At 42.5% G+C, this 13389-nt stretch overlaps 1 protein-coding gene across 1 annotated transcript in view; it reads right to left on the reverse strand.

Moving 5' to 3' along the window:
• LOC126198820 (probable cytochrome P450 301a1, mitochondrial) overlaps window positions 1-13389 on the reverse strand; it is a 284658-nt gene that overhangs the window by 3748 nt on the left and 267521 nt on the right. The window contains exon 10 of the mRNA XM_049935391.1: window positions 5187-5381. Coding sequence (XP_049791348.1) covers window positions 5187-5381 — 195 coding nt within the window. The remainder of the gene's footprint in view (window positions 1-5186; window positions 5382-13389) is intronic.

Consider the following 13389-nt stretch of genomic DNA (forward strand, 5'->3'; position numbering starts at 1 on the left):
AACCGTTCGGAGACAAATGCACACTGTCATAAAGCAGCAACAGTGAGGCAATGGTTTCAGGACAATAATATTTCTGAAGTGGAATGGTCTGCCCACAGTCCCACCCTAAGCCCAATGAAACACCTTTTGAACTAGTTAGAACGTAGAATTCGCTTTTGATCCCAACGTCCAATAACATTATCTTCTCCGGTTTCGGACTTTTTGGAAGAATGGGCTGCCATTCTCCCACATACATTCATACACTCACCGGAAGTGTCTCCAGCTGAGTTCAAGCCATCACATCCCATGTTGATGTTAACTAATAAATATCCGGATATTTTTGACCAGATAGTGTACATGATCTCTCCCCAAAGCTTTCGTGTCTCATGAGTTTTACGGCCAAGGGCGTGTTGGGAATAGTGTCGCGCGGCTACCTGGCCGATAGAGAAAGAAAGCTGTAGAAAGTGCGAGCTATGTCGGATCTCCACGTGCACAACGATTATAGTTTGTTAACAGTGAAGGATCAAGTGTCCTTTGAACAAGCGGATTGGCGGCGATGTAAAGTATAACGGTTCTGGAGGATGCAGAAGTGCTTTAAGAATATTGGTACCTACGTATCTTTTCCAAAGAGAGTCCGACACTGGAGAACGTGGACGTTTGATTATTTGAAACTAAGGCAGGGCCGGTTATGTCTGCAGAAAATTAAAAATGTCGTATTTACATGATGCCACAATGGAAAAAAGTTACATGATGAGGCGACTTGCACTTTTCAAATTACGGAGATTACAGCATCTGGATGTGTAATTTTGTATAGTTGTTGAGATCTCCTGACAACCACATGTTACGTTAAACGTACGCAGTGACACGTGGAGGACAGGTTGTCATTTAATTCCTTCTGGGATCAGTGATCGTTGCCGGAGGCACTACGATAATTGCAGACCACTTTGAAGTTATCGCTCGTGACACACCTCCTATTTATAGTGTCTGACGTGGTGTTTTCCTACAGCACTACTCTTTATAGCTCAATGTACCACTCGTGCTCCATCGGTTTGGTTGCATGTCTATGAATTCCTGGAAATGCATGAGCTATGCTTTGACATGTGTATCAACGTACCAAGCATTTGCAGAATCTGTTCCACAATGAACAGCAACTTTTTTTATGTCTAAGATAGACAACGCGAAAGGTTTCATAATTCTGCGAAAATCAATTAAATGTACACCAATTCAAGAAGCCTACCAAACCAGGATAGCCCGCGTAAGCGTATTAAGGCCGATCCAGATGAGTTCTTTAGCCATTTAATCACGATAAAGGAATCCTTGGTGTGCCTATATGACCCAGAAACAAAGGAGCAAAACAAACAGTTGGAAACATGTGGTTTCACCAGGAACGTACCTACAGCGTTTGCTTGGGGGAGGGGTCCAGCACTATCATTTAGGAAGGTAAACCTGCCGTCGCCCACCACATAAAAAGGTTTTGCTGGCGCCAATAGAGTCAATCAAGCTGCAATTAAAAACCCATAAATACGTTAGCATCCATATTACATGCGGGTAAAACTGTATAGAAACACTAATTATTCCAATCGTCTTTAAATAAAACATATGTATTGTAGCTGTTGAGGTATTTATTTATGAAAAAGCAACTAATTGTAAGCTAACATTGGAGGTAATTATACATTTTTGAATATCATTATTAATCATTTATATTAAGCAATAGCCGGCTGCGGTGGTCTCGCGGTTCTAGGCGCGCAGTCCGGAACCGTGCGACTGCTACGGTCGCAGGTTCGAATCCTGCCTCGGGCATGGATGTTTGTGATGTCCTTAGGTTAGTTAGGTTTAAGTAGTTCTAAGTTCTAGGGGACTAATGACCACAGCAGTTGAGTCCCATAGTGCTCAGAGCCATTTGAACCATTTGAACCATTAAGCAATAATATTATTATATATGTCTTTGTATTTAAGTTGTGATACGTTGGCATTTTGTTGTAACTTCAGGTCGTAAGTTAATTTAGAAATAAACATTAATTACTATAATTTAAAGTATTATATTTAGCCTTTTACGTCTTGCAGCTAACTTACTAATAATTTCTTCATAATCTCGTTGCACCGCCAGATCACGATGAACACTCATTAGAGCAAGACCAGTAAGTCTTTCACCTCCCATTTTATTCCTTATCTAAGTTTCTAGCCTCTTCATAGTCGAGAAACATCTTTCAGGAGTCGCCGTTGACAATGGGAGTGTGGCTAATATGATAAGAAGCTTTTTTATCGAAGGGAAAAACAGTTCATCACACTGATCAATAACTTCTATTGCAGTGACAGGTTTTTCCTCAACAGATTTCCAGTGATTGTGCCATATCTCGTATTCACTTAGAATTGTTGTGCCTACATTCTCACCAAGAAATATTTGCGCTATCTTCCTAAGATTTTCTTTTGTCCTGGAGTCGTTATTGGTTTTGTCAGGCAGAAGCATCTGAATTCCTTCGATTGTTTCTTCATGTGGTTTAAAACGAGCATCAAGTTCTGTGATCACTTGTTCAATAAAAGGGTAAAATACATTTCGACGAAAATATATTTCAGCAGTTTCTCCTGGTACATTGCTGCGCTGTATTTTTTTTAGAAAAAAGAACAGAAGGGATTTCTCCTTCGTTCGTTTCATAGTTTTTTTTTTTTTTTTTTTTTTTTTTTTTTTTTTTTTTTTTTTTGCAGACACGACTCTTTTAAGAAACACCGTTTAAGCTGGCTTAACACACGACGCCCGAAACTTCGTCACTAATTGTGACTGCCCAAGGGGAAGCGACAGAACGCACTGGATTGGTTCCGTTCAGTGTTGCCAGCCAAAAAATAGGTTAATTCCGCTACGAGCACATCCAAATTCCACTACTGTTTCAAATGTAATTTATGATATAGTCTACATAATTCCTGACGATATACAGGCTAAATAAATAATTTAAGCTATAAACAAATATATTCCAAATGCCAGCCGGAGTGACGGAGCGGTTCTGGGCGCTACAGTCTGGAACCGCACGACCGCTACGGTCGCAGGTTCGAATCCTGCCTCGGGCATCGATGTGTGTGATGTCTTTAGGTTAGTTAGGTTTAAGTAGTTCTAAGTTCTAGGGGACTTATGACCACAGCAGTTGAGTCCCATAGTGCTCAGAGCCATTTGAGCCATATTCCAAATCTTTCCAGCTGGGGCATTTAACGATCAGCGACAGCTAGAACGACAGTGTCCAGTGATGGACCTGAATATCGTGCTTCATTCAAATAGTTCCTGTTAATATAGTAATTGTACTTTGATGCGACAGGTAATTCTCCTCTTTATATTGAATCTGAACTGGCTAAGGCGTAAGGAATTAATTTACAAGGTTTTTTTTAGCACTGTCTGTGCGTAAAACGTTTCAATGTTTATTGAAACCACAGTGAAATGTATTTGTTGATGCAGCAATATTTTGTTCACCTTCAGTTCTCAGATAATAATTTAAGCGTTTACCAAACTTACGGAAATGTTCCTCCGTAATTGTGTACGAAATATAGTAATGATCAATAAAGTTTCTTGTTTTGGATGTCTACTTTCAACAAGTAACTTAACGTTTCTGCGAGTAGCTTAATAAGTCTTTAGTTTTAATGTCTGTCATCATGGAGAAAGACTGTTCGGTATCTGCATTCCCGTGCATATATTACATGTTTTGTACTTGGCAGTGAAAATTTACGAAGGTTTTACATTTCGCCAAAGAAAGTTTAATTCCGCTACATTTTTAACAATTTCAGAATTTCGCCGCTGCGCCAAGAAGGCCAAAAAACTCCAATACGCGTAGCGGAATTGCACTACGGTTGGCAAGATTGCACTCACTTCCGTTGCACACATAGTGAGGGTGGGGGTAGACACCCCACCGCAGGGCACAGATATTTTTTGCAGCCTCATTCCTCCATGGCTTGTCACTACATCAACCAAGCGCAGTGCGCGACTATTTTGTGGCACGGGGTTTCAAAAGCAGGTATTCTTATAATACTGGCATTTTTTGTGTAAACTAAGGAAGGGGGGGGGGGGGGGTGTCCGGACCTCCTGGGCCCCCCCTTATATACGTCCATGGGTTTCACGACCGCCGAACAAGGCTAAGACCCAACCATCAACAGGCAAGATGATGTTGAGGGATTTTTGGGACTGCCATGGTGTGGTGCTAGCATATGCTCGGTTAAGGACGTAGGGGAATACATTACCGAAATCTTCTGACGAGGCTGCGAGAGGCTATCAAGACGAAGCACGGCAGAAGGCTGTCTAAGAGGGTGATTTTGTTTTACGAAAAGGCTTCCGTTCATTCTGCACAGGATACGGTCCCACTTGCTTCTTTGGGACAACAAATTTTTCTTCTTTCCGCCCCCCCCCCTTTTCACTTCTTCTTATTTCCTCAGATGAAGAAACCATTGCGTGGCAGACGTTTCCACAACGCTGACGAGATTATTTCCAAGGTGAAACGTTTCATGACTAGCCAAAATGCAGACTTCTCCTACCGAGGTCTCCACCCAGTCATTCGTCATTGGGAAGGTTGGTTCGCATTGGAGGGTGCATGTGTAGAGAAAGACTAACACTATCACGAAGTTCCATGGTTGCAGCTTGATTCTTATAGGTTATAATTAAAACCGTGTGACTAGTCCTCGTGATGGTTAAGTCGTGCTACATTTTCTGTTGATCATCCAGCATAAGGTACTGCCTCGATTATGGAAGTAGTGCCCTCCCGGTTGGCCGTGCGGTCAAACGCACGGCTTTCCGGGCGGGAAGGAACGCCGGTCCCTGGCACGAATCCGCCCGACGGATTTGTATCGAGGTCCGGTGAGCCGGCCAGTCTGTGGATGGTTTTTAGGCGGTTTTTCATCTGCCTCGGCAAATGCCGGCTGCTCCCCCTTATTCCGCCTCAGCTACACTATGCCGGCGATTGCTGCGCAAACAAGTTCTCCACGTGCGCGTACACCACCATTACCCCACCACGCAAACATAGGGGCTACACTCGTCTGGTGTGAGACGTTCCCTGGGGGGTCCACCGGGGGCCGAACCGCACAATAACCCTGGGTTCGGTGAGGGTGGCGGAGGGGTGGACTGCGATAGTCGTCGTGGGGTTGTGGACCACTGCGGCTGCGGCGGGAACGAAGCCTCTCCGTCGTTTCTAGGTCCCCGGTTAACATAACATGGGAGTAGTTCTACAGTATTTTCCTACCTTTGCGATGACCATCTGTATCTCGAGGTCAGCGAAACGGCGGCCGAGGCACATGCGACGGCCGTAGCCGAAGGGGAGCGACGCGAACGGGTGGTGGGTACGGGACTGCAGCCAGCGCTCCGGCTGGAAACGGCCCGCCTGCGGGAAGTAGCGCTCCGACCGACCCATCACGTAGTGCTGGAACACCACCTGCGTCTGCAACACAAGGGGCCCGGCCGCTCTCAGCACCCGCAGTCGCATCACCGCAGGGGGAACAGCCCACACTCAGCAACAGCAGGTAGCAATCCACTTGCGGGAAAAAACAAACACACACACACACACACACACACACTCACACACACTTAGGCAGACAGACACACCTACAGAAAGAGAGAGAGTGTGAGTGTCACTAAGTGAGAATGAATGTGAATGTGTGAATGAGCGAATGTGAGTCGTAGCGCCGTATAACGATCCTGCCTTGGTTAAGTGGGAGATGTGTCTCAGAGCTGGATATTGACAGATGGTGACACGATACTGGACGCGCACGTAGTTTATGTATCAGCCGATAGAGGACAATATTGGATAGGGGGACTGTGATTTTAGTTTCGATTGTGCCTAATAGAGTGCACTAAAGTAATAGAATGTTTTTCATGAACTGTTCTAGTATTTTCATAAACTGTTATTATGTCTTTTTGTGTAGGTAAAATGTTTTAAATGTGTTTTAGCAGTATGAATGATGCGTGAGTGTGGTTTAAGGTTAATATGAAGAAAATTGGTTAACGAGTTATGTAGTGAATAGATTTGTAAAGTAAGTTTATGGTAAAGGGAAAGTTAATTCAGGTATAAATAACAATAGTAAATAACTTTATGCATAAGCAAAACTTCAGCATATTACATAATTACGTCGGTAAAAAGTTCAGTCGTTAGGTTTACTATTTTGCGATTGGTTATTGATGAAAAGCGCGGACTGACGCGGGAGAATGTTGTTTTGCTATTGGCTGTTGAGTAAACTGACCAATGGTAAAGCAATATTCTTCGCGCGCGTTTCTCTGCTGATAGAGAGGACTTAGAGTATTCTAGAGAAGAGTGGGAGTCTAGCCATGAAACAGGTCGGACGTGTGTAGTAGTAGTTCCAATGGAAACGATAAGTTGCCGGATCTAGCAGTGTTTCATACCTCAAAAGTGTGATAAAGTGACGGCATAATTATTCCAATGGGCGTGTAGAAATTCCGGAATTTTTAAATGAATTTTGTGACGAGAAAAGACATATATTCCGCGTGGCGTATTGAGCAGGTCGGTGGCATTTAGTACCGACAGACTTAATATTTGGCGAGCATCAGTATTTTTGTAGCTATTATGTTTTCGGGAAATGCAACACCATAAACTTGCTAACGTGAGTGAAAGGTATTGTAAGTGACTGTGTTAAGACTAGCACGGGCTTGGCAGTGATACTTGTTCACCTATGTTTCAGAATATATTAATTGAGGACAAAATTTCCAACCTTTCATATCTTGTGAAAAATTTCTCCCGAAACGTACGTTAGTGACTTAAATTGCAGCCCGGTTCACGTTGAAGTGCAGTAGATTTCACTCGGCTTTCCTACTGATGATCTGTTGAGACAATGTTCACAGGTAGGTGCAGGTCCGTCGTAAAAGGAACGGAAAGAACCGCGGCGCCGAAAATGTGTGTGTGTGACTAAATGAGAGTGAGTGTGAGTGTGACAGAGTGAATGTGAGTGAGTGTGAGTTAGAATGAGTGAGTGTGAGAGTGAGTGAATGAGTGCGATAGTGTGAATGAAGGAATATGTAGCCGGCCGGTATGGCAGTGTGGTTCTAGGCGCTTCAGTCTGGAACCGCGTGACCGCTACAGTCGCAGGTTCGAATCCTGCCTCGGGCATGGATGAGTGTGATGTCCTTAGGTTAGTTAGGTTTAAGTAGTTCTAAGTTCGCGGGGACTGATGACCACAGATGTTAAGTGCTCAAACCCATTTGAACCATTTGAATCAAGGGAATACGCAAGTGACAAACAAGGAGAGAGAGAGAGAGAGAGAGAGAGAGAGAGAGAGAGGATATGGAGACATGGGTCAACAAAGCAATAGATGGAGAACCTAACAAATGGGCTTAATGCTGTAACCACTTTTGAATCGTACATTCCACCGTTAATACACAGTCGATGGTATTCATTTACATCACATAATCTGCAATAGCACCGTTAGTTTCCAGTCTTACAACTATAGCACAGTTTCTCAGCGACAAATAAGGTAACTTGCTGACTAATTACATGCTACATCTATATCTACATCTACATGGATACCCTGCAAATCACATTTAAGTGCCTAGCAGAGGGTTCATCGAACCACCTTCACAATTCTCTATTATTCCAATCTCGTATAGCGCGCGGAAAGAATGAACACCTATATCTTTCCGTACGAGTTCTTACTTCCCTTATTTTATCGTGGTGATCGTTCCTCCCTATGTAGGTCGGTGTCAACAAAATATTTTCGCATTCGGAGGAGAAAGTTGGTAATTGGAATTTCGTGAGAAGATTCCGTCGCAACGAAAAACGCCTTTCTTTTAACGATTTCCAGCCCAAATCCTGTATCATATCTATGACACTGTCTCCCATATTTCGCGGTAATACAAAACGTGCTGCCTTTCTTTGAACTTTTTCGATATACTCCGTCAGTCCTATCTGGTAAGGATCCCACACCGCGCAGCAGCATTCTAAAAGAGGCGGGACAAGCGTAATGTAGGCAGTCTCCTTGGTAGGTCTGTTACATTTTTCTATGTGTCCTGCCAATAAAACGCAGTCTTTGGTTAGCCTTCCCCACAACATTTTCTATGTGTTCCTTCCAATTTAAGTTGTTCGTAATTGTAATACCTAGGTATTTAGTTGAATTTACGGCTTTTAGATTAGACTGATTTATGTTTAATGAGTTCCTTTTAGCACTCATGTGGATGACCTCACACTTTTCGTTACTAAGGGTCAACTGCCACTTTTCGGACCATTCAGATATTTTTTCTAAATCGTTTTGCAGTTTGTTTTGATCTTCTGATGACTTTATTAGTCGATAAACGACAGCGTCATCTGCAAACAACCGAAGACGGCTGCTTTCATAAGTTATGACACTTTTCTAGTTGTATACAGGGTGTAAATTTTAAGTTGACAAACCAGAATAACTCGAAAAATAAGATTTACACAAAAAAATGTGTAGAATACAAAGTTGATTATTTTCGATGGGGAAATCTGCTGGTGCTAAAATTAGCCCGCCACCCCAGCCCCCTGGGGGTGGGGCCGGAGGCAACTTTTAAATTTCAAATGGGAACCCCCATTTTTTATTGCAGAATCAGATTCTACATAACAAACTACGTACATTTTGTCTTAAACATTTGTTTTGATTCTTGGTAGTTGGCGCTGTAATTCAAGAAAATCCATTTTCTCATTTTTTCGTGGAAAATGGTTACAGATAAATAAAAAATACTTATGCACTTCGTAAATTTTGATTCGCTAAAACTGAAACTCTCCCTCTCCCCCCATAGGGTGGGGTTTGAGAGAGAGGAATTAGAGTTTTACAAATATTGACCCAAATATTAATTTTTTCCGCAGATTCGGATAAGTTTTGTTTGTTTCGTGGTCATGAGGCCACACAAATTTTAATTATCAAACAAACCATCTGACTCGCTAACTAACTAACCAAACATCCTACTTACTACTGTTCCAGAACAGCACTCGCGGCTGCCGCATCGCGGTCGCGAAGTGGGGCTCAGGCAGTTTCAGATACGTTTTTACAGTTTGACGATAATTTATGTGTTTGTAGTTTTCGCTTGACGATGTCCACTATGGACAAACGGTACTTACTGTTATTCTGAAGAAGGTTGGGTTATCCCTACTGAAACCTAGGTAAATTCTAGGTAAATGGTGCAACTGAGGCTGTTGGTTATTAAAATTGAAATTGATTTTATACAGTTGCTGACAGGACCGCGAAATGTTGCAAATATTCAATTTGGGTTTCCTCCTCTGGCTCCTCTATCGGTCCAACGTTGTTGTTATGGCCTTCAGCCCGAGGATTGGTTTGATGCAGCTATCTACGCTAGCCTGTTCTGTGCGAGCCTCTTTCCTCAAAATAACTTCTGCAACCTACATCCATTAGAACCAGCTTGTTGCATTCTTGCCTAGGTCTCACTCTACAATTTTTATATCCCGGATTTCCCTCAATTACCAGATTGACTATTTAGTGATGCCTCAGGATGTATCTTATCACCTATTCCCATCTTTTAGTCAAGTTGTGCCGTAAATTACATTTTTACTCGATCAGATTCAGTATATTCTCATTAGTTACTCGATATGCCCATCTAATATTCACCTTTCTTTTCTATAATATCAGATTTCAAAATCTTTTATCATTTTGTCTAATCCGCTGATCGTCCACGTTTCACCTCCGTACAAGGCCACACTCCAGACAAATACTCCCAGAAAAACTTTAATTTACACTGAGGCGACAAAAGTCATGGGATACCTCTTAATATCGTCTAGCATCTCCTTTTGCCCAGTGTAGTGCAGCAACTAGAAGTGGCATGGACTCAGTGAATCGTTGGAAGTCCCCTACAGAAATACTGAGCCACGCTGATTCTGTAGCTCTCCGTACTTGAGGACGTTGTGCACGAACTGACTTCTCGATTATATCTCATAAAAGTTCTGTGAGATCCATGTTGACCAGTAATCTCGGTGGCACAATAATTCGCTTGGATTGTACAGAATGTTCTTCAAACCAATCGCGAAGAATTGTGGCCCGTTGACATGACGTCGTTGTTTGGAACGATGAAGTTCATTACTGGCTGAAAATCGTCTCCAAGCTGCCGAACATAACCATTTCTTGTCAGTGATCGGTTCATTTGGACCAGAGATCACATTTCGTTTCATGTAAATACATCCCACACCATTATGGAGCCTCCATCAGCTTGCACCTGCTCTCTTGACAACTTGGGTCCATGGTTTCGTGGGATATGCGCCACCCTCGAATCCTACTAGCTCTTACCAACTGAAATCGGGGCTCATCTGACCAGGCCACGGTTTTTCAATCGCCTAGGGTCCAATCGACACGGTCAAGAGACCAAGAGATGTGCTGCAGACGATGTCGTGCTGTTGGGGAACACACTCGCGTCGGTCGTCTCCTGCCGTTGCCCATTAAATCCAAATTTCGCCGCATTTCCATTACACGCACGTTCGTCGTGCGTCCCACATTGATTTCTGCGGTTATTTCACGCAGTGAAGCTTGTTTATTAGAACTGGCAACGCTACGCAAACGCCGCTGCTCTCGGTTGTTAAGTGAAGGCCGTTGGTCACTGCGTTGCCCATAGTGAGAGGTAATGCCTCAGATTTAGCGTTCTCCTAACACTCTTACACTGTGCATCCCTGAATATTGAATTCACTAACGATTTCCGAAATGGAATATCCCTGCATCTAGCTCCAAGCACCATTTCACGTTCACATCTGTTAATTCCCGTAGTGCGCCATAACCACGTGGGAAACCTTTCCACATGAATCGCCTGAGTACAAATGACAGCTGCACCAATGCATTGCCCTTTTATACCTTGTGTACGCGATACCACATCAATCTGTATACGTGCCCATCGTTATCCCACGACTTTTGTCACCTCAGTATAATTCGATGTTAACAGATTCCTCTTTATCAGATGCTTTTCTTGTATTTACCAGTCTACATTTTGTATCCTCTCTACTACAGCCATCATCAGTTATTTTGTTGTCCATACAGAAAACTCTCCTACAACTCATAGTGTATTATTTTTAATTCCCTTATGATCGTCTGAATTTTTTCTACTACGTTTCATTACCTTTGTATTACTTTCGTTGGTGTTCATCTTATAATCTCTTTTCTATACACTACCAAGTCCGTTGAAGTATTGTGGCATTCGCAAACCTCAGATTTATTACTTATTTCCCGGAGCTTTTACTTCCTTTCCATATTTCGCCTTTATTCCTTTTACTGCTCACTTAATGTACAGGTTGAATAACATGGTGGATAGACTACAATCCTGACTCATTTCCTTCTCAATTCCTGCTTCCCTTTCATGTCCTTCGACTCTTAAAACTGCATTTTGGTTTCTGTATTCTTTCGGTTCCTGCATTTTAGCTCTGACACCATCAGATATCAGATAGTGTAGACTAGTTAAAATCCATAACCAAAATTGGACTTCTCCAAGGTCGGCTTCTACCAATTTTTCAATCTTATGTAAATATTTTGCAACCATAGTATCCACACCTATCAGCACCTGGTTTTTGGAACTGGAGTTACTGCATTCTACATCTACATCTACATCGAACTCCGCAGTCCACCTTAAGGTACGAGGCTGGGGAATACCCAGTACCACTGCTGGTCATGTCCTTTTTTCTTCCATTCTGTATGTATTTGCCCTGTCTCATACACAGTTTTCACCAGGTGGAATTTGTCATGGCTGGCTTTCCCGTGAATCTCCACTTAGGTCTTTCAGTGCTTCATCAAATTCTTCCCGCAGTATAACATCTCCCATGTAATTAAATTTTCACTCTGTAGCGGAGTGTACGCTGATGTGCAACTTCCTGGCAGATTACAACTGTGTGCCGGACCGAGACTCGAACTCGTGACCTTTGCCTTTCGCGGGCATATGCTCTATAAACTTCGAAACTTGCAGGAGAGCTTCTATGAATTTTGGAAGGTAGGAGACGAGGTACTGGCGGAATTAAAGCTGTGAGGACGGGGCATGAGTCGTGCTTAGGTAGTGCAGCTGGTGGTGCACTTGCCCGCAAAAGGTAAAGATCGCGAGTTAGAGTCTCGGTCCGGCACACAGTTTTAATCTGCCAGGATGATTTGTTTCCCGTATAATGTTGACATACTTCCTATTCTCTTTCCATAGTATTGTCCTCAGGATTTCTTCCCCTACATAGATCTTCTGTATCTACTTTCTACCTTCCAGCTTTCGTTCTTTGTTTAGCACTAGCTTGTGATTTGAGCTCTTGATATTTATACAGCTGTTTCTCTTATCTCTGATGGTCTCTTCAGTTTTTCTGTAGGCAGCATCTATCTTTCTCTGAGGTATGCATGTTTCTAAAGCTATATATTTGTCTTTTAGCCATTCCTGCTTAGTAATTTTGGATTTCCTATGAATCCCCTTTTTTAGTCTGTATTCAATTTCGCCTGCTTCATTGCTGTCTTTTCTAGATTTTCTCCTTTTCCCAATTAAATTCAGATATCTTGGATTACTCAAGGATTTCTGTTTGTTTCCCTGTTTGATCGTCTGCTGTCTACATTATTTAACCTTTCAAGGCAACTCATTCATCTTCCTCGTACATGCATTAGTATATTATTGCCTTATTCATTTTTGCTCTTTCAACATAGCCAGGTCTACCTTTCCGCAGTTTTTTTTTCCAGTTTTAACCTGCAGTTCATGATGAATAAATTATGGTGTGAGTCCACATCTGTCCCTGTAATTGTTTTGGAGATTTCAAATCTTATCATTATGTAACATAATAGAAACTTTCCAGTGTCTCCAGATCTCTTCCATATATACAATCTTCTTTGATGATTCTCATACATACAGTCACACACTGCAATAAAATTTTTGAATATTCCTTTTATCTCATCGTACATTCTTTCAGTCTCTTCATCATCGGCGGAGTTAGCTGGTATATAAACTTATATTACTGTGATAGATGTGGGCTTCGTGTCTGTCTTGCCTATGATAAAGTGTTCATTGTGCTATTGGCTGTAGCTTTCCGAATTACGGTTTTCCTGTACAATATTAAGCTTACTCCTGTATTACGGCTACTTGGTTTTTTGTGGATAACACTGTACTGATCTGACCAGAAGTCCTGTTCTTTCTGCCGCCGCACTTCACTAATTCTCCCTATATCTAACTTCAATCTATCCATTTCTCTTTTTAAACCCTCTAAACTATCTATCCGATTAAGTGAGCTGATATTCAGTGCCTCGACCCATAGAACGCCAGTTTTTCTTGATGACAACATTCCTCTGAGTAGTCCCCTACTGCAAATGCGAAAGGGGGATAATTTTATCTCCGGAATATTTACCCAACAGCGGGCCATCATTTAAACTTAGTGGAGCTGCATGCCCTCGCGAAGAAAGATAACGGCAGTACTTTCTCCTTGCTTACAGCACTGCAAATGCCGAAAAGGCTGCTGCCGCTCTATAGGAAGCATCTATGGTACG

Source organism: Schistocerca nitens, chromosome 8 (assembly GCF_023898315.1).
Source record: "Schistocerca nitens isolate TAMUIC-IGC-003100 chromosome 8, iqSchNite1.1, whole genome shotgun sequence".
In the NCBI taxonomy this organism is placed as follows: domain Eukaryota; kingdom Metazoa; phylum Arthropoda; class Insecta; order Orthoptera; family Acrididae; genus Schistocerca; species Schistocerca nitens.